General features: G+C 40.8%; 1 protein-coding gene across 7 annotated transcripts in view; it reads right to left on the reverse strand.

Annotated features, from left to right (window-relative positions):
* The window catches only part of LOC118418846 (synaptotagmin-14-like), a 37,860-nt gene that overhangs the window by 3,175 nt on the left and 13,858 nt on the right, over positions 1-20,827 (reverse strand). For 3 of the 7 annotated variants that reach the window (XM_035824975.1, XM_035824964.1, XM_035824983.1), the window contains 9 exons: positions 13,136-13,291; positions 12,436-12,710; positions 10,687-10,755; positions 10,225-10,350; positions 7,321-7,497; positions 6,485-6,627; positions 5,835-5,964; positions 1,332-1,524; positions 775-987 (listed from right to left, as the gene is read on the reverse strand). In XM_035824975.1, coding sequence (XP_035680868.1) covers positions 775-987; positions 1,332-1,524; positions 5,835-5,964; positions 6,485-6,627; positions 7,321-7,497; positions 10,225-10,350; positions 10,687-10,755; positions 12,436-12,710; positions 13,136-13,291 — 1,482 coding nt within the window. Of the gene's footprint in view, positions 1-12; positions 357-774; positions 988-1,331; positions 1,525-5,834; positions 5,965-6,484; positions 6,628-7,320; positions 7,498-10,224; positions 10,351-10,686; positions 10,756-12,435; positions 12,711-13,135; positions 13,292-16,405; positions 19,046-20,827 lie in introns of those variants that run through there. The other 4 variants (XM_035824941.1, XM_035824932.1, XM_035824950.1 and 1 more) reach the window with 4 other exon arrangements.

The raw sequence follows: 20,827 nt of genomic DNA on the forward strand, positions 1-20,827 counted from the left end.
AAAACAGCATCTCTACAGATTAGACACAGTGTAAAACAACATGTCCTGCCAATGGTTCAGCTCCTCCTCACCACTGTTGTTTAACCCTGTAAAACAGCATCTCTACAGATTAGACACAGTGTAAAACAACATGTCCTGCCAATGGTTCAGCTCCTCCTCACCACTGTTGTTTAACCCTGTAAAACAGCATCTCTACAGATTAGACACAGTGTAAAACAACATGTCCTGCCAATGGTTCAGCTCCTCCTCACCACTGTTGTTTAACCCTGGAAAACAGCATCTCTACAGATTAGACACAGTGTAAAACAACATGTCCTGCCAATGGTTCAGCTCCTCCTCACCACTGTTGTTTAACCCTGTAAAACAGCATCTCTACAGATCAGTCAAAAATTTGGGTAGGTCCAACTTTTGTGTTGGAAATCACAGTAACTTGTTCATGAAAGACTTCTACCAATACATGAACTTTCAAGTTAATCTCCACAGATAACCTATAGTTGTAAAACAACGTCAGATCAACTACAATATTTCTTCCATATCTCTTCAGTGTCACTGAAGAAAAGATGTTGGATACTATCCAAAATCATATCCAGTTGCTTGAGTAACTGCAATTACATTATTGTAAAACAACATGTCCACAGATAACATACAGTGTAAAACAACATCTCCAGAGATTTGACTATTGTAACTGTATTGCCATTCCAGCTACAACAAAAAATCCTTTTATATTCTTCCTTTGTATCTGACACTAGAATAACTTGAGCCAGAAGAACTTACCGAGAGAGAACCAACCAATCATTTCCTTCCGTTTCATCCCCCGTTTATTGTAGACAGAGAACATGAGCGTGACATCTGACAGTTGGAACAGTGCCACCTGGAAGATGAAGGTCTCCTTGTAGACAGGGTTGGGCTGGCCACGGCGGATGGACGTCTTGCTTCTGGACAGCTCTTGGCCATTAGAAGCCATCAGACATATCTTCACATAAGTGTCTGTAATGTAGGAGATGTTGAACATTAATGCTACTACTAAATGTGTGTGACATTATGTAACATCAACTCCCCTTCCTTTTTTTCTTGTGTTTCCAGATATCTTTTATCACTGACAGCATTACAAATAACTAAAAAGAACCTCTTCATGGATTATTATGATCTGTAGACAGGTGTGGCATTAACAGATATCTGTTATAAAATCAATACAGCAGCAAGGGCTTGCAGCTGGGTACACTTTTTTGTGACTTGGGAGAGACATTGCTATGCATAATGTGTCATGCCAAATTTGTACTGTATTCTGCACATATAGTTGAGAAATAGACTGTCAGCAACTGTATACTGACCTGGTGCTCTGTTCATGGCCATGTTGCGGAAGTGGCTGCCCTTGATGACCTCCACCGACAGCCGTCCTGTCGTGGCGTTGTAGGCCAGACCTACCAGCAGCTCCGGCACGCCCCCCGCGTGGGTCAGGGACTGGCTGGACGATCCACTGTCACTTCTGGACAGTCCTGACAGGCTGAACTGGGAGTCTCCTCCCTGTCAGGGCGAAAGCAAAACATCACATTGTTAACAACGTGTCAGACAGGGGTCAAATGATTTTTTCCTGTTCCTAGGGTAAGCCTACATGGAAGTGCGGTGTGGAGACTAGACTACTGCTGCCTACCCGTGTCAGGGATCCCAGCAGAAGTATAATCAAAATACATGGACGGAATACCATCCTTAATTGATGATGGACTGACAAAGAGATAATCAAATAAGCTTGACAGAGCAGTTGCACCTGGAAACAGGGTGAGAAAAAAATTTAATTTCTTTGTCACCTTGGAGATGCAGGAGCCCAAAATATACATCATTTTGCTCTGAAAATAACCAAAAAGCTTAAAAAACACAACATGATTTTAAAGAGCTATTATGAAAACACCATGTGACGGTATTCGCCCACTTGTGCCAAATCTTCTTTGGCCCAGGAATGACCCAAATGAATCCACTGACAGGAGAAACATATCTTACCCCTGTAATATGGAGGAAAATACAATTAGTACCTGAGTATTCGACAGTATGACAGTTTACAAATGGCAGTTCAGGAGATCTCATAATGAAACAGAAATGAAACTTCCAGCTAAGGGCAGTAACTGTATATCACTGACAGTATTGGAGATGACCTACTCAATACGGTTGTAAATTGTGACAATCAATGGGTTCATGTCTGCTACATAGTGGTACAGATAACTCTGTAGTGAGCAAAATCCATAAACAACTAACAACAGATCTAATATTCACATGACATTGTATGTATACTCTTAGCTGAGGGCTGCTTTATAAAAGACAATTTTAAACCGAGTGGAGACATTTTGACAACTGGTCCCCTGACAGCTAGTACTACTGCCCATAGATCATGTGTCTGAAACATCTCCACACTAATGGAGGACAACACGAAGGTGACATAATCTATCTTCAGTATAGCCACAAGCTCTGAAGACTGTCATTATACACATTGACATACCAGTCTTTCTTATGAAAGTATACAAGAATGGTTTCTACTGTAAAATGCTATATGCTAGATTCCTATATTCCAACATGGTGAATTTCGTGACAGATCGTATCTACTAAATCAAATTAGCTGACACAAATGCCAACACGCCCAGAGAAAATGTCGACCAGTTTATGAGGACAGGAGTAAATACAAACATGTCCATGTTGGTCACATGGGCCTACCCGCTTATCAGGCACTCACTTCTATCCGCTGTAAAGGGAATAAGTATGGATTAATCAATGCTGCGGTTACCTCCAGGAACTCTGCAGGGACGAATTTTGCGGCCATGGTTTGTGCCCTGTGTGCTGTACTGCTGCTCCTCTTGGTGGACAGTTCGCTTCACTACTGACAAAACAAATTAAGGAGGAACCGGTTTTTCCGCCCTGTAATCTGCCACATTCTACACTGCAGCCCATACCACTCCATTGTAGCCAGGTGCCATGCCCAGCCACATGCAGAACGTTTGCCCATAGCTGCCCGTGGTTACAGCCTTAATTATTCATGGTCTTCAACTTCCTTCGGCAGAATTTGAATATAATGTGACTCTGATGAACATAAATTATTCAGCACAATGTAATGTTAACCACTGCTGATTTCAATTTGGGGAAGTTCATATCAGTAGGGAGATGTTCCTTTCCAAGGTCAGTTAAGGATAGTTGATAGATCCGGTATATGAATAATTCAAATGCTTTATGTATTAAGCATACATAAACAATATACAAGATGAAGTCTAAATAAAGATGAAAGCAGACTGTAACAGAAAAAGACTGCTTAAGATGATGAAGACAAATTCAGTGAGTTCTTTAGATCATATTACATTTGTATGTGTCAATATTCATCACTTATTAATAAGTCAGAAAAATGTCTTTACGTCAAAGTAGTTTCACAGACTAATCTCTTCTACACACTAATCTTTAGGACAGAAGAAATGCACATGCTGTAGAATGTTTGGTTTATGTTGGTGTCATAGCACATTGAATCTCATAGCAGCTATACACGTTTGACTGTTGTGTAGGTCTAGATATACATTGGTAGGGGCACATCCACAGTCCCATTAACATGCATCTCTGACCTAGGCACACCACCTTCAACCCCACTGTTATACATATCTGGATAAGCCGCCAAACCACATCCAGACTAGTCCACCCACCATCCGGGCTTTCCAGACATGCACCTTCACTCTAACCATAGACAATTCCAGCATTAAGTTTTGGCTACCAGACCCAGCAAAAACTTTCTCCAATTAGTGGTGCATCCTTCGAATTCTACAATCATGGAATGTACTACCAACCCTTCTTCTTGTTTAGTATTTGACTGACGTGTTTTCACCCCCTCAGACAAAGTGTGATGGTCCATTATCCGGCAATCGATCCTGACCAATGTCTTACAATGTAAGCTTTGTACATCACGTCATCACGCATGCTTAGAACAGCCTAAAGCCTTTCAATTAAGACACTATCAAGGCAGTGCTGATGCCCAGGGGGATTTAGCAATCTTACACATGCACGATATAAAGTACCAGCAAAGAATCACTGCTTAAAGAGGTGAGATGGATCAGATTCCCACCGCGTTTGCCTGTATCAGCTAAAGCTACCAGCATGATTTGGTCCGTATATGTAGTCAATTCAGGTTGGAAGCTACTGGTTTGGTTTTTGTTCTAGGCTTTAGCCTATAGCAGACCTTTACCTTTCTTCTCTACATGCATGATATTATATATGGTATAACACATGATGAAAAGTTAAGATGTGCCAATTTCAACATTAAAGGCACAGAGGCAACAAAGCATAGAATTGTGAGGTACATAAAATCAATCAACATTAATATGATGTAAAACTTGATAGAAATTTAAAATCTTATATTACAATGGCACTTTTGTCAGTATACCTGTAAATTGCATATATAAATACTGTACACATGTACATGTATGTGCGAAAGTATACAGTTTAAAGCTTAGACTGTACATTGTACATCAGTAGTTTTCTGCATTCAAGGGCACCGGAGCAACAATGCATAGAATTGAGACTAACATATTACTTTCAATCAATATTAACATGATGTAAAACTTGATACCAATTCAAAATGTTGTATAACAATGGCACTTTTGTTGAAGATCATGACGATCATGTGTATGTACATTATTCTGAAAGCTGACCATTTCTGTAACTTGCTTGGAAAAGCATAGCAAAGGCGAAACATGTAAAAACTGAAATTACATGTACATGTACTAAAAAAACAGTCACCATGGTAATTGACAAAAAAATGTTACTACAGTACAATAAATATAAATTAAACCTATGGATGGTATTTGTTTTGCTTTATTTACAAACCTGCAACAGATCAGCAAGCAGTGTTATATATGTGTCGCTTCAGTTGTCTCACCCTTAAATTATCTGTTATTTGCACAGGTCACATGTGACAGGGTCAGATGCGACAAGGTCACACGTGACAATTGTACGTGTCTGCATGAGAACATTGAACTTTTAATTTTTCTCAACACCTAAAAGTAAAGCAATAATAATAAACTTTTCTGTACAGCAGAAAGGCCTGCTATCAAAGTGACTATTTGCTTTTCCAGCTGACAAATATTCTGCACACAAATATTATTACCACAATATCTACATGTAAGTACAACTTTGCTGTGAACATAGCCCAGGGCATTGTATTTTTAGCCCAGTCATTTGATACAAGTAGAACTAGAATGTCTTCCCACATCTATTACTGTACACACTGATGCACTAGGTCACAGGTGCATGAAGATTTGAAGCATTACTAATTATAAGGGTGTGCATGTAGACTGGAATGTACCACTGGCCACAGAAAAATGTATCAAACATGCCAGTATCTTGCCTGGGGGGTATTATGAAATATGGACCCTTACATACAATTGCAAAAATGTTTTCTCAAAAGAAGGCAGGTTCCGCCCTTCGATGTAATGCACCAGCTTTGCAGGCATGCGGCATTGTGGCAGCTGGTGACTTATACAGAGCAACATATCACACCTTACTTTTGCACATCTGACTGCAAGCACCCTTTATTCAAAGACATCTAGTGATGAGTGTGCTCCTACAGAACTTGGCATTTCATTCTCTGATAGTTCAACACATCAATCCAAGGTTGATACTCATGAAAGCATGACTATTTCTTGTTCTTTTCTGAGCTGAAATTCCTTTTCAGGAGAAAAAAAAGGTGAGAATATGGACAGCCAGATGCAGCGCTTTATATTCCATCCCGTCATGTTCAACAAGGAGGCCTACATGAAGGCATGTTGACTATCAGTAAGATTTTAATTTTCTGTATGTACATTTTGAAGACTTACACTGAGGTTGCTCCTTGGCTCCAGCGGTAGTGTCACCGCCATGCTCTCCCGTTGGTCCAACTTGAGGTTACTGAAGCCAACAAGCTTCTCCCCGATCAGCCGTTCCTTCTTCATCCGCTCACAGGCATACCTGGAGGACGGCAGACAGTGCTCACATCAAAGGTGCCATTTATGCAGATTTGGCCCTCAGATTACACTACACTACAGCTTACTTAAGAACTACCCATTAGGAACTTGTTACAGACCCAGCATGTGTGGCACTGGAAAGTTACAGTTATGCATAACTAAATACATATCATGCATTCAAGTACTGCTGAAGCCCCCAAGAGGAGTTCTTTACTGTGTCAAGCACCCACTATTTGTGTCAATATGCCATCACTTTGTCATCGTTGCTTTGGCATTACATGATCACTGTGTTAGCATTGCATCATCCTTGTGTCAAATGTCATCTTGTGTCATCCTAATGTAAGCTGTACTGTAGATCTAGATTTTCCTTTGCCCCCTCTAGTGGAACATAAAGAAACTGCACTGCTCCCTATAACATACATGTATGCACACACTCACTCACATATATGCACACTTCTTTAAAGAATCTGTATAGCAGTCAAATTAAGTGTTATGAAGGACAGCAATTATCATTGAAGACTTACAGCCGAAAGCGTACGCCCATGTCAGGCAGCTCGTTTTGGTTGACTCTTGAGAAGCGAAAGGATTCCTTGAAGACAGGGTTGTTGCCCTGTCGCACCTTAGTCTTACAGCGCTGTTTCTTGGTGGGCAGCAGCACCATGTGCACCTGTAAATCAGACAAAGGATCAAATGTTGTCAGAGTTGTGTATTTCCATGGAACAACATTGTGAGTTCGTGATACCACTACAGTCACAAGCTGTACAGTCATGGAAACCTCATACCCTTTAAGGACAGCCAGTCAGAAACTACCTACTAGCACCCACTTGGCAAGGGTGTTACAGGCTGGCGTGATCACCTGTCACTGATCTATTAAGTGTATCAGATACTATCTACCTAATCTCCAAGCAGATTCTACGGTGCCATAAGATAGTATCAAGGCTGGCCAAGGAGTATAGCCGGACAAAGGGAGTAAAATGGGCACCGGTAGGTTTGATACTATACATTACGCCACCGTGGATCTGGTTGGAGATTTAGTATCTACCCTCTGGACAGTACATTTGTGTATAGTATCTTTCCCATGGACACACCATTCGTAGCATGACAGGGTTTGATTCCAACACCCCTGGGTTTTGGGCCAAATAGCTTGCAGTTACCCTACACGACCCCACAAGTTGCATTATACAGCAATTACAATATAATCCCCTGAGTACCCCCTAGGTAAATTACAGTCAGCGGCAGCAAATTATACTGCAAACAACAATTGGACAGACTTCAAGGCAAAGTGAGCAATGTTGAGTAATCTACACTGAGTCTCTTATTGATTTTCATGATGATAAAAGCAAAACTAATTGAGCCTGACCTGATATCCACCGGTCCCTCCTCGATCCTTGGATGGCACATCCCGTGCCTGGACGATGGACACTGTCATCTTGCGATTTGGTGCATCGTATGCAAACGCCACCTCCAGCACACCACACTTGGAGATGAGCTGACTGTCTTCCTCATAGGGCTGGTCAACATCATAGTATCCTCTATCCTGTATCGACCAATAAATCTACAATTGATATTCATTCACAAAGCATGTTCAGGTATCAGATATTTAGACTTTTTTACGATGTGATATTCAATCTGCCAAAAATGTTGATTGCACATGCAGTCATGCATTTCAAACATCGTAAGATTATATATAGTTTATAGACACGTTCAGAAATAGCATAGACACAAATAGCAGGAATACCAGGAGTCACTGTGTATGAGATACATTTAAAACATACTTTAGCACAAATGTGATGACAAACATGTGACAAGTGTCAACTGTCGATGTTATAGCAACAAGTTTAGGACTTTCCTTCCCTGTCTCATCATGATTGCTGTTCTGTGTCCAATGTTTTGCTTATTGTTATTTCATGTAGGTTCATAAATAAATTTTTCTCAAGACATGTTGAGTTGTAAATGTACAAAGCTGTTATTTTCTTGACTATGTATGGAATTTATTTCTTCGCATTTGAAACACAAAGATCAGACTTGCAGGATACTTTCAAATTGATTTTTATATTTTGTGTTATGTACATTCAATTTATCAACTATGGGTAGCTGCATTAAAAATGATAGTGATACAACATCTCTAAAGTTAACAAGCTTGACAGAATCTGCCAAGCAGGCATAGAGTATTTGATATCAAGGTGATATAAAATGCATCGTTATGCCTGATAAGGCCTCCTTCAGAGGATAGAGGAAGAGAAGTAGCCAGGCAGGATGACCACAATTACTACAGAAAAAATCCACAGGGATGACCCCACAAGAGATGGACTGACAACATAAGGGAAGATCTCCACATCCTCAAATTAGTGAGTGCCAACCCAAAAGACAGAGGCTGCTGGCTGGCTGCCATCAAGCCTCCACATTTATATGCAAGGCTTAGCATGTCCATCAAAACCTTGGCTTATAGACGATAAACCGGTAACAGTGCAAAAACTTGCAATGACAACTTGTGACATTGTAAGTAGCAGCAAATCAGTGTTGCTAATCGAGTACATTGATGTATCCTTGCAAAAGCAAGTTCTAACAGCAACTTCAATGGCACGATATCTAAGGCACTGCCCCCAAATTATGCTACAACTTTCACAATCAGTCAAGAGTACTAGTACCCTTTTATCTTATAGCATGCTAATGGAGCGCTACCCATTATCGTGCGCTATCATCTATTTTCCATACTGGGTAATGCACAAATGTCAAGGTGTATTATGAAAAAAATTCAAAAGGCGTCTCAACTTGTTGCCAATGTTGGGGTGGTAATGGTAGGGTCAATTGTAGGGTCAACGGGCAGTCTACTATAAAATGGCTAGTGGAATTCACAAGAATGGACCTTTTCAGTGGTACCCACATGTGAAATGAACAAGTCTAAAAACACTTCTGGCCAATAAAAAAATCAAACTTTGAATCACCAAACAAGTCCAAAATTGAATTCTAAACTCCCCTCTACATCCAAGAATAGACTTTCCCAGCAACACACCTGTATGAAGTTGGAGTAGTCCAAACATGCTTTGTATAAAAAGGACTTTTGGATAATCACCCTAGTCTAAAAACGAATTTCAAAAAATGTCCCCCTGCAAGGATGGACTCTTCTGGTACACTGAAGCAAACAGCAAAAACATAGACTATATTCAATTCAGAGTCAATAACTGTTACAGCAGTGCTACACCATCCATACATCATTACATGTACATGTACACGTACATGTTTTTTGTACAGCACCGAGGTTAATGTTTTCCCCCTTTTCCTTATTCAGCAGTCATGTCAGGTCATGATAGGCTGAGCACCATGGGTTTTCCATGACAGATCACCCTGTGGGGTGAATAGCTAACATATCCCGATATGGGGAAAAATCAGTGTGTAAATAGGCCTTAGAAAAGTTGTTATCATAAATGATGATGATCATGATGAAGATGATGTCGTTACTTACATAAAGGATTAGAATAGTCCATAATTACTAGATGTACTTGATATTCAATACATATCTCTGCAAAAATGTATTTCACAGTAGTCTCCACTTTGTAACGAGCCATGATTTGTAGTGCTGTCCATTCCTATACACTTGCTGAGTCTTTTATTGAGTCAGTCCCACATTTATCTCCTACTAGTTGTCCTAAATGCATTTCTAAAGGGATCTTCCAGGAAAAAACAACATCATCAGATGCACCCAAGGGGCTGCCAATCCTGTGCCGTGTATCACTAAAAAGCCTGCAAGGCTCCTTTGATATGCAGACAACATAGAGCAGTTTGCTACATCCAAGGATCAAGTAAATGGTGGATCGAAAGCACAGGGTACTGTTAGAATGTATAATCAAGCTGTCTGTGGAATAGGAAAGATAAAAGCTATGTATGCATCATATACATGCTGATGTATGTTGCTGTTATGGTTTGGTGCAGATCTAAAATGATGTTAGTGCAGTAGACTGTTGAACCTAACAGGAGCATTGTTTATGTTTGATCTATGTTCAAATGTACACGTGTATCAGAATAGTGCAACAGAGCGGAAAAAAAGTGACGGAGAAGACAACTCCTCTGAGAGAAGCATAATTCTGATGACAGGCTTGTGAATAAAATCACAGCATATTTGAATTTCCAACTCAATGATCATGATTCATAAATTTCTTCCATGCAACACAATGTATACAGCTGCAAGCCTTGTAAACAAAGAACAAACGCCTCTGGCAACACTTTCTCAATTCACCTGTTATCAAGACAATTTCCAGCCACTCACCTGAGCTTTATTTTTCCAATTGGGATCTGGTGCTGAACTTATGACAGACATTTCGTCCGCACTCACAACTTCCCCTGAAAATGTCGCCACCGATTCCTCGCCGGACGACAATCCACCACGTCCCTCCTACAATGAGATGGGGGATTCAACCTCCGCACTATGGACTCCACATTATACACACTCACCTCAAGGCTTCACACCATATTAGGCAACACCCAGGCAACCACCGTAATTGTGTTGGCCAATCTCTTGTGCATTATCTGCTGAGTGTCGTCACCAAATTAGCTCACCCCACTGCAGTACAGTCCATTAGAAGCACCATGGAGACCTCCATGCTAATAATATTGAGCAATTATGGGCACTGCATACAAACACCACATTCCTCACATGCTGGAGAACAAGGCAAGTCCGGATAAGAGCAGACATTATTACAGACAAGCCAGGCTTCACCTGTTCACCTACCTTGTTCAGCTCAGAGGCCATACTCCTGCCTTCTGGTCGATGCCTCCGAGATTTCAGTCTTTTGCGCTTCTACAGTGTACAAACGAACCAATGCATTACCCAGAGAAGCTTCTGAAGCTCAGACTAGTCATACTATCAACATTCATGAGGCCCTTTCCCTCAGAACCATTCACCAACACTCCTTTCAGTGAAAACAGGTTGGGCAGGTTTTAGGAGCAGTGCAACAGGCATCCCCCCATACAACCACGGGAGAATCCATTCTCTCAGTGCAGGAGCCAGATGGCACCTGATGCATCAACCACACTCAACTATATATGGCTACAGGCAACTTGCACGTATTCCCAAAGCACTGTACAACTCGTCAGGGAAAGAGGGGTGCGAGGGGCTTTTACTATCTGATCTTTCAGAATTTAGTGCTCTAAGCCTAGACTTATGTAAAAGCCTGACTTACAGCTATGATTATATCCATGTAGTGTTCATATTGGCTATGGGATGAAAAATCATAAATCATCAGTTTAAGTCAGTGAAGTACATGTTCTGTTTTATACTTGCTATAACTTGTTTCTTACTGGGATTAATCCTCATCTAAGAATGTCTTCTACCAGGATTATGCTGCAGGTCTCCCCACATTATTATGTCCTTAGTGTCATTCAAAGACAAGTAAACCTCTGTACAATGTAAACCTGCTCTCAGTACTCAGCAATTTTTAAGCCTAATTCTGTGGATTATCAACTGGATTATGTGGGGATCCTTATGAATTTTGATTTATATGATAATTGGTCAGATAAAAATAGGTGACGATTACTAAAAACCTACCCTTTTTGCATTCTAGCTTGAAAATTGAAGGGGTTTTTATGAAAAAAGACTTACATGAAAAATCTGGCATATGTACCTTCCCTTGTTGGTAGTGATACGGGTAGGAAAATATGATGTCATTGCTGTCATGTTACTAGGCCGTAAAAGGCGCGTTTCGGGCCACAGAACATGCAAGCACTCTACCGAAATTGGCAGTGCACTAGCTGCCTGGCAGATTGACATGTTATGACCTCTAATCACCCAGTAAACTCCCGCACAGTACGAGAAAGTGCTTAGATTGTGACATTATCCTGGCTGATCACGCATTGCCAATTGCATAGTCTCCCTAGGTTTGTTTACACTCAGACTGACTGTTTTTACCAGCATCAAGGCAGAGATGATTTTCAATAGGACTCTGCGATGGTCAGAAATTTTAAACAGCTGAAATGTTGTTCTCAGTTTGAAGTCTTGGACATTATAACCACTTGTAAGTACATGTTGGATCATCATGTTATACTACATGCTTTGATAATCTGATAACGGGGCCTTGACTAATATGTCCGAAACTGTATACCAAAGGGAATCCAACACTCATTGCCAAACTCCGTCAAATCAATGGTCTCCTGTCATGGAAAATGAGCATCTAATGCGAAACAAAACGTTTTGCATATTTGTAACTAACTACAAGAAAACTTTATGGTCAAAAACACATATTTTTATCTAGTCCTTTCTGTGCATCTGCAAATCACTAGTTTAGCTCATCCAGATATCCTAAATATCCTTTACAAGACAGAACTTTTCTATTCTATCTGAGGAATTTCTATTATTCTGTTTTCAGGCCTCTTCAACATGACCACAGGTTCAGTTTAGCTGTCTGGGTATAATAGGTTTTGAAGATCAGTACCACTCCTGGTTTCGATAGCTATCACTTGACTTTGAAGATAGGTTCCAAACCTCTTGGGAATGGTAGGACACTTGGTCTCCGTAAGCTCCATTTGCCCCCTCGCTGTCGTAGGCCTCATTGTCCAGGCCCTCTTCATACTCCAGGTAGGCTGCATGGTCGTGGTCGTGCTCAAAGTCACTCTCCACAATCTCCTCCTCTGGCTCGCCCTTCTCCAGCCGAGAGTACGGGTCATCGGGCTTGGCTCTGGTTGGTCGATGGTAGTCACGATCGGGCTCACGATCGGGCTCATCTATGGGCTGGTAAGCAGCTTCTGCTTCTGGTTTTTCTGCAAAGAAACACCCAACACATTTGTTCCTCTTTAAGACTATCAAAAACCTTGGAAATAAGGGCTGTCTCCAGGACCTGTTCCTCCTCAAATCTGCTTGTTGCGACGGACAAAAATTTCACCCCATCCATCCAAAAACATTATTAGTGCATAACACGAAACTGCTGAAAAATGTATTTTCGTAAAATAACAGATTTAGCAAACATAAATGAATGAAATGGGCTCCTATAAACAATGAGAGGGTGAAAAAAAAATTAAAGTTGTTGACAGCTTCCCTGGTCTACATGAGCCTTTTGATTAATTAACTCAAAGACATTGAATATTCTGGAGTAAGGAAAAAAAGAAAAACACTATTTCCTATGTAATATGCCAGACATGTTTTTCTAATGACATTGTGACAGGAGGAGGCTACGTATGGTACTCACCTATAGGGCTGGCCAACTTCTCGGCCTTCTTGGACCTTTGTGAGCGGACGCTGGCCTTGCTGCGGACGGAGTGCTGACTCATGGAGCGTTTGTACTGCTGCAACACTTCGTCATCACTGTCTGAGGACGTCTCCTCCTCCACCTGGTACGCAGTCCCTGCACAAGTAAACACAAACAGTGGTCAAAATAATTGCTTGTCTGACAATGAGTCTATCTGGGACAACTGCCACAGGTACAAGCTAAAGCTGCCAGAAAGTTTAAGCAAAAATTGCATTGAATTTCATAATTTTGGTTTTTCTGTCCAGAGTGGGCAACTGTGGTCAAAAGAGACCATTCCTAAGTCAACTTAATCCACAACTTTCACTGCTTGCACGAATGAATATGAGTGATCTTTAAAAGAGTTTACTTTTTATAATAATAATATTATCCTGGTTTATCATTTGCAGCCAGTACATGTATCTAGGAGTGGGCACTGGTATGGTGTACCGGTACAAAACCATTTTTTCTTATTGTACCGGTCCGGAAAAACCAGACCTGAAAAAATTCAGGTCCGGACCTGGTCTTTTGGACCTGAATCGGACCTGGACCTGTACCGGTACCCATCCCTAATACTAGTACGTACCCAATGTTAGGGTAAAAAGGCTGAATTACGTGCTCGTTATGGTATGCATAGTATAATATCTACAGAATCCTGGACAGGATCAAAGGCTTACCAGGCTTACCATCTTATTCTAAGGACTTATTATTACCAATGACTGCAAAATACCAGACTTAGTAAAGGCAATAACAAGGACAAAAGACCAACAGTTGCAATGACGTCAACAACTATTGGTCATGAAGACACTGAAGCTATATATAGAAATATAAAATTGACCAGTTTGCATAAAAGCCTTGGTATGCTTTCCAGAAGATTCGTACACTTTTTGCATTATAGCACTTTGTGCCTTTTTCATAAGATTCATACATTTTTTTCTTAGTTTCATGTATATTTTGCAACGTTCGTACAAAATGTTTAACACCAATGGCACAAATGCTTACATGTAGGCACCCCTTATTATAACACTCCTGATTAGCATTAACCTTAAAGTTTATATCTCAGTGAATACATGCCCAGAAGTTATTTGGCAGTTTGCCCATCCCAAAGGCCAAAACTATTGTACAGAGCTTACTCAAGGTTAAACCAAGACCACCCACATTATAAAAAATGTAAACATACATGTCAAATAGGCATACTATGTAGGCTCTATGTACAGCTTACATATTGTTAGTACTCACCCTTGGGCTTCATACCACTATATATACTGTATACAACATTGTATACTATACAATACTGTGAAAATCTTTTAGGTACCGGTACAAAATACCAGAACATCAATGTACAGGGACTGTACCTTAATAATCTTACAAAACATTCATGACATAATGGTACAATTTTGACTAATATTCTGTTACTAAAAAACATGATTTATATTCCTACAACAAAGTTGCAAAAAGAAAGGAATTCTAAACATATTGTATTGGGCATTGACGACAGCACCTTTTTGATTTGAGATCCTCTCAAAAGGAAAGGCTTTTTGCAGAAAATGAATGCGACTACACATCGCATGTATCAAAATCACTCATACCCATGTGTACGAATTTATATCTGATGGATAAACTGGTATCAATAATGATTTCTGTTTTTCAAGTTATGCTGCAATACCGAGGGAAGTGGCCAATAAGTCCCCAAACAACCTTCCCAAAACCTGCACATACCAAATACCGTAACGATCCATACCTTCCGGACTTAAGTACATTAGGCTTAAGTACGAGGGTATACATTACATACAAAATGTACATAGTATTACAAACATACACTCACAAAACAATATCTACAGAGAACAAACCCTATGATTCATCACTCATCAGTGCCTAGCACCTCAATCTCTCATTATTCTTAGCACAGGAAATGATCTGTAAAATCCTGGCTTTCTCCGGTAGTGACAGTCAGTCTACCTCACATCCTGCCCATCCCACAAAGTTCAACTCAACTTGTTGATAATGCCCACCTATTTATTCACATGTACATGACGTAAAACAGGTAGCATGTTGGGACTTCTAAGAAACTAAGAACCATGTAGTAGCTGTAACTATGTAGCACATATCTTGCAATCTATATTTACCAAGTAGCTGAAAGTAAAAAGCAATTATGATAATGGGAGTGGGGTTAGGTACAATGCAATCTAGGTCACTCATAAAACCTTCAACAGCGATGCACTGTATGATTATACCCTTCTGGCAACTCAGGTTGCCTAGCACTGCAATAACAAACCCATGGATGACTGAATATGGAAACTAATGTTTGTTTCTAAGTATCCAACAAACTAGAAAACAGATTATTTTGCTGTTACTTAAGCCTAAAATTGTCTGATTTGTACATATTTTAGAAGCATGATTATGTTCACTTTCTAACTTAAGGTGCACTCTCACTGCACTTGTGTCACATTTGAGTCACTGTGGGGTCTGAAAGATACTCATTTTACTCGAATTTCAGAGATAGAGGACGAATTTTCTTACCTTTTGCGTATTTTGTCGTCTTCTAAGTCATACTTTTATGTATTACGCAATATCTAAATTATAAAAAATCAGAGAAAATAATAGAACAGTGACGCAGTGAACGAACCCCGTAGTGACGCAAGCTTAAAGCAAGTGTGCAATTCTACAGTATACCATGGCGGTATTCTGGTGAGAGTGCTTGTCACAAGTATGAAATTTCCATTATTTTGTATTAAACAATTTTAGCACTTCTGTATCAATTATGCAAATTTGGTCCACCTTAACATGTTACAAGTATGAAATTTCCATTATTTTGTATTAAACAATTTTAGCACTTCTGTATCAATTATGCAAATTTGGTCCATACTTGCGTAACTGACATATTCTAATAATGTTTCACTTGAATGTCATAAACACATATCACTTGTCTTTTCTCCTTATTTCGAAAACACTTGAAATATAGAATTTCCTCATTAAAAATGCAATACTAAATTCTGACTTACATAATGTACATTTTCATGCAATTATGTGCACCTTAGCCTGCAGTTCCAGATCAAGCTGCTAGGGGATCTTCAGAATAGAAGATATTTCTTGGACATTTCTTCGCAATTTCTTGTGAGAATAATAAAAGTACCCAAACCCCTATTTAATTGGTTATTGCGGGCATACTGATTTTTTAATGTGTAAATTGTAGAATGTGCCTAGTGCTAGTGAAGGTCATATGAGCTGGATTACCGTAGATTTGTTGAGGTGAATGGATGATTCTGGGCTTGAGCTGAGGTGATTTGGCAGCTACTTGACTCCAGAAGAGAATCTTTCCCATTTCTGCAGTGTTGTCCTCTCTCCTGCTTCTCCTACTGGCAGCATTGGGCATGTCTTGTTGCCATTGTAGAGGCCTTGACTTCACCCTAACAGTCTCTGATGTCCCATCCCTTTTAGTGATCCTCGGACTGTGGCTTCCATGTTGCTGCCATGGCCTCTCCTCACTGACTTTGGTCCACGATGTTCTGTCATCAGTCTTACCCGTTTTGTCTCTGTCCATGCTCCTGCTTCGATGCTGATATCTACTATGCTTTGAGTGAGAATTCAAGTACACGTCTTTGTCCCCTGATGCACTGGTTACTGTTCTATCTCTTCTACTCCTCCCCATGCTGTTTCTTCTCTGCAATTTCTCTCTATCCTTAGTCCCTGGCGCTACATCACCTGTCCCATCTCTTCCCATGCTTTGTTCCAGATGTGGAGGCCTAGCCTTACCATGTCTGGTCTCTGCTGTTTTATCAACTCCAAGTGTTTGATCCTTCCTACTTTTCCCAATGGCAGCACTTTCCAAGGGATGTGATGATACGAAATCAACCTCATCAGGCATTGAAACCTGTGCCCTGTTTTTTGGGTGACGCACTGATTCCATTTCTCTCGACTTTCTCTCCACTTGTGGCGGTATCTGCACTCTATACATACAAGGGTCATCTTCAGAACTAACGGCCTGTCTGCTCGGAGAGAGGGATTTCTTCCTGCTTTGTCTGCCTGATTGCTGCATGGAGCCTTTTTCTCTAGAGTGTCTTCTTCCCGCAGAAGAGTCCTCATCACCAAGTCTCAACCTGACTTTTGGTCTTACAGAAGGTACAGTTCCTGGAACCTGTAGAAAGTTTGCAGATGCCTGTCTGTGATCTAATGGCAAAACTCCATCAGTAGAGTTACTGCTTGTCTTTTTTGATAAACCTGAGGATGCCTGGGGACTATCACTAGAGTTGGAAGACAACTTTTTTTGTCCAGCTGTCATTTCACTACTTCTTGGTTTTTGGCTTGCACAATGACCTCTCTGATCATAACCTTTGCCTTGAGCAGAGGCAGAGGACTTACTGTACATTGTTTGTAAGTCTTCCTCACTGGTACTGGTACTGTCATCATACTCAACAAGAAAAGGGATGACAAACTTTGGCCTATCCTTCGGAGAATGTCTGGGGGAAATGATTTTCCTCTGTACATAAGGACTGTATGTGACATGTTTTTGTCGTTTTGTAGAATATGACATCTTGGAGTCATCCGATGCTGCAGCATCACTAGATATTATTTCCTGAGTGTCGACGTGCACACAGTTGGACCCCCTTCTTCTCCATAGCTCAGAGTTCTGGAAGGGCACGTCACATACGTGCTGTTTTTGATGAAGGATGCCCTTCCTTGGAAGTCTTTGCAGCTGTTCTTGTGAGGTAGATGTGACCACTCCAACATTATGTACATGTCCGTGTACTGACCTTGGTTCTGAAGAGGCCAAGTGGGCCTGTCTGGGCAGAGAGGCAGATCGTCTCATTCCTTTCCTTTGGACTGGGCGTGTGTGGCGCACATGGTGTACCACTTGCAATGTCGTCTCCTGTGGCACTGGCTCAGTAAGGGTGGTCTGTGGTACCTGGAACTCCTGTCCTGTTTTCTCTTTTTGGCACCTAACTTGAGAAGTCTCTGATGATTTAGGATTACCTGTTGAGGAAATGGAATCACTTTTTGCTATTTCTTCTGGCTTTTGAAGTAAATGAAACAGAGTGCCGCGTGGACTTACACTTTGTACAGTGACGTAAGTAGCTGTGAAGGGTGGTTCATTAACAGGGGCTTGAGAGAGCTGTGGATTTGGCAGACCATGCTGTACTGTTCTCCCATGTGAGGATGAGTATCCTGAGGACAATGGACTATCACCTGAGTGTTCATCTGTTGACACAGTTTCTGAGGCACAGTGTTCTGAAATATTCTGGTTTTGTTGCTGGTCCATAGAGTCTGTAGTCTTCTCGCCATTTCTTCCAGTGATTTGCATTGCTGTAGAGGCTATACTGTCACCAACCCAACTTTTTAACTTGGACAGCTTCCCAAATCCACTAGAGAGCTGGTTGATCAAAGAGGCACTCCCTTCATCTTGCGCCTTTTGTCCAAAGCTAAAGAAACTGGTGGAAAAAACTTTACCTTCCACATTTTTGTCCTCCACCTTTTCCGCATCTTTGCCATTTTGACAGGAACCCTGTGAACTGTTGACATGTTTCTCCTCTTCTTTCTTACAGCTTGTTGTAACACCAACAGTATCGGGAACATAGTTGTTTTCAGGATGTTGCAGACCATGTTTTTCACCTTTTGTCTCACATTCCTGAGAACTCATGCAAGACCAAGAGTCAGTTTTATTTAGCATAGGCATAGTCCGTTCCTGGCCAGCAGTGGAAGATACTCCATCCTGAGTGTCACTCCTGACCAGATCTTTTAAAACCTCCTCTCGACTCCTTGGTATGGGAACTGTTTGCACCTGAGAATCTGTCATAAGTTTTATCTTTCTGTCTTCACTCATTGGATGGGATCCAAATACCTGGGAAGAACTTTCCAACGGGTTCTTCCTTATTGGACTGGTCTGCAGTTCTAAAAATTTCTTTTCATCTTCATCTTTTGCTTGCTTTGTTTTCAATGGGGTAGAGGTCCTCGTCCCTTTGTCATAGCTTTTCACATGTATTTCATCAACATCTAATGCCTCCATAACTGCATCAACCACTGTGTCATTCATTTTCTCTATCCTTTTGTCAGCAACTGTATCTTTTTCTACAGTCTTGTCCTTCTTCATGTCTGAAATCTCTCGCAAGAGCTTGGACATCATGTCTTTTACTTGGTCTATGTCAGTGTGTTTTGTATCTGGGACGTGGTGGCCACTCTCACTTTTTAAGGAATTTTCCTGCTCCAACGTTCGCTCCTGTTTCCGTGCATTGGCACCCCTTTGTTCAGAAGCATCCGCATGGATAATTGTACTTTGAGATTCTAGCTTCTTCTTCTTCTCTTCCTCTTCCATACTCTTCAGCGCATTCTCATACCGACAAAGTTTGTCTTCCAGCTCCTGATACCGTGACCTGGCTGCTAGAAGGTCGTCAACAACATGTTGATATTTGTCATGAGTCACCACATCGTTGACACGTCTGCTTTGAGAGTGAGCAGACTCCTTTATCTCAGTGATTTCCTGAAGTATTTGTCTCATGGTGTCTTGTACTTGGCAGAGGGCAGACATAGCCTCGTCTCCCGGTGCCTCAGTGATGTCGCTCTTGTCTTCTTCGATGGCAGAGTCGTCCCCGCGTTTCGTCTGACAGTCACACCTACCATGCTGTCCACAGAACCTACAGTGTTGTGCCTTGTCCACTTGACTAAACATGTCTACTCGTATCCTCCTGAGGTAAGAAATCAGCGCCGAGACGCTTCCGCTCTCCTTGCCAGCAGTTGTGTTATTCTCTTGGTGGCTTCCTGGTGCAGATTGTGCCATATTCCAACTTACCCATGACAGAAAACGAACGGCGCACTACATTTTCTTTATAATCCACTCTTGTAATGCTCTCTAGTCTCAACTGGTTGGACAACTTCTGATTGCTACCCATTAGGCATGTGCCTGCTTCTTTCATATGCAAATAACCAGCCCGCTACCTCGAAAAGCCTGTGGCTATATACAGTGTTCAAGGGAAGCACCTCTGTGGTATGTATACAGTGACATACTGTATACATACCTCAGAAGTGGCATATTTGTTTATATGAAAACAAAATGAATATGACAGTGAATGGTAATTCTTCTGAGTGTTGTTTTGGATTTGTTGATTTGCTTGATTATCAACTAGGTAATTAAAAAAGGTGTGTTCTAACGACCCGCCTTATTTCATGACATCATGTCACATGTCCATGGAAATTGTTCTGTCATAATGACTATTACACAACAAAATACTACCCAAACATATAACACACACATAACCCATATATAAATATATATACTGTATAACATATACAGGTCATGTAATAATCATTGTTTAAATCTTGCATCTATAGTTAAAGAACAGAACTTTTGACAGAAAAAATACCAATGAAATATTACGAAGGGAAACAAACCTGTTACTATCAAATGTTTTTCCAACTTGATACAAACATTTGACATCATGGCAGCAGCCAGCTGAGTATGGACCTTTGTCAGCGCTGTATAAGACTCAATGCACCAAATGATTTCCTTCCCAAAATACCTTGTATAAGCTCTAGGACAGTTATATTATATTTGACCAAACAATTTATAAAATTAAATTCTCTTCTTCATAAACTCTGAAGAGAACTGTCTATTCACAAACTGCACAGACACGTGATAGGGTAGGCGTGACCACTGTCAACCATTCC

The sequence above is a fragment of the Branchiostoma floridae genome, chromosome 1 (assembly GCF_000003815.2).
Source record: "Branchiostoma floridae strain S238N-H82 chromosome 1, Bfl_VNyyK, whole genome shotgun sequence".
Classification (NCBI taxonomy): Eukaryota; Metazoa; Chordata; class Leptocardii; order Amphioxiformes; family Branchiostomatidae; genus Branchiostoma; species Branchiostoma floridae.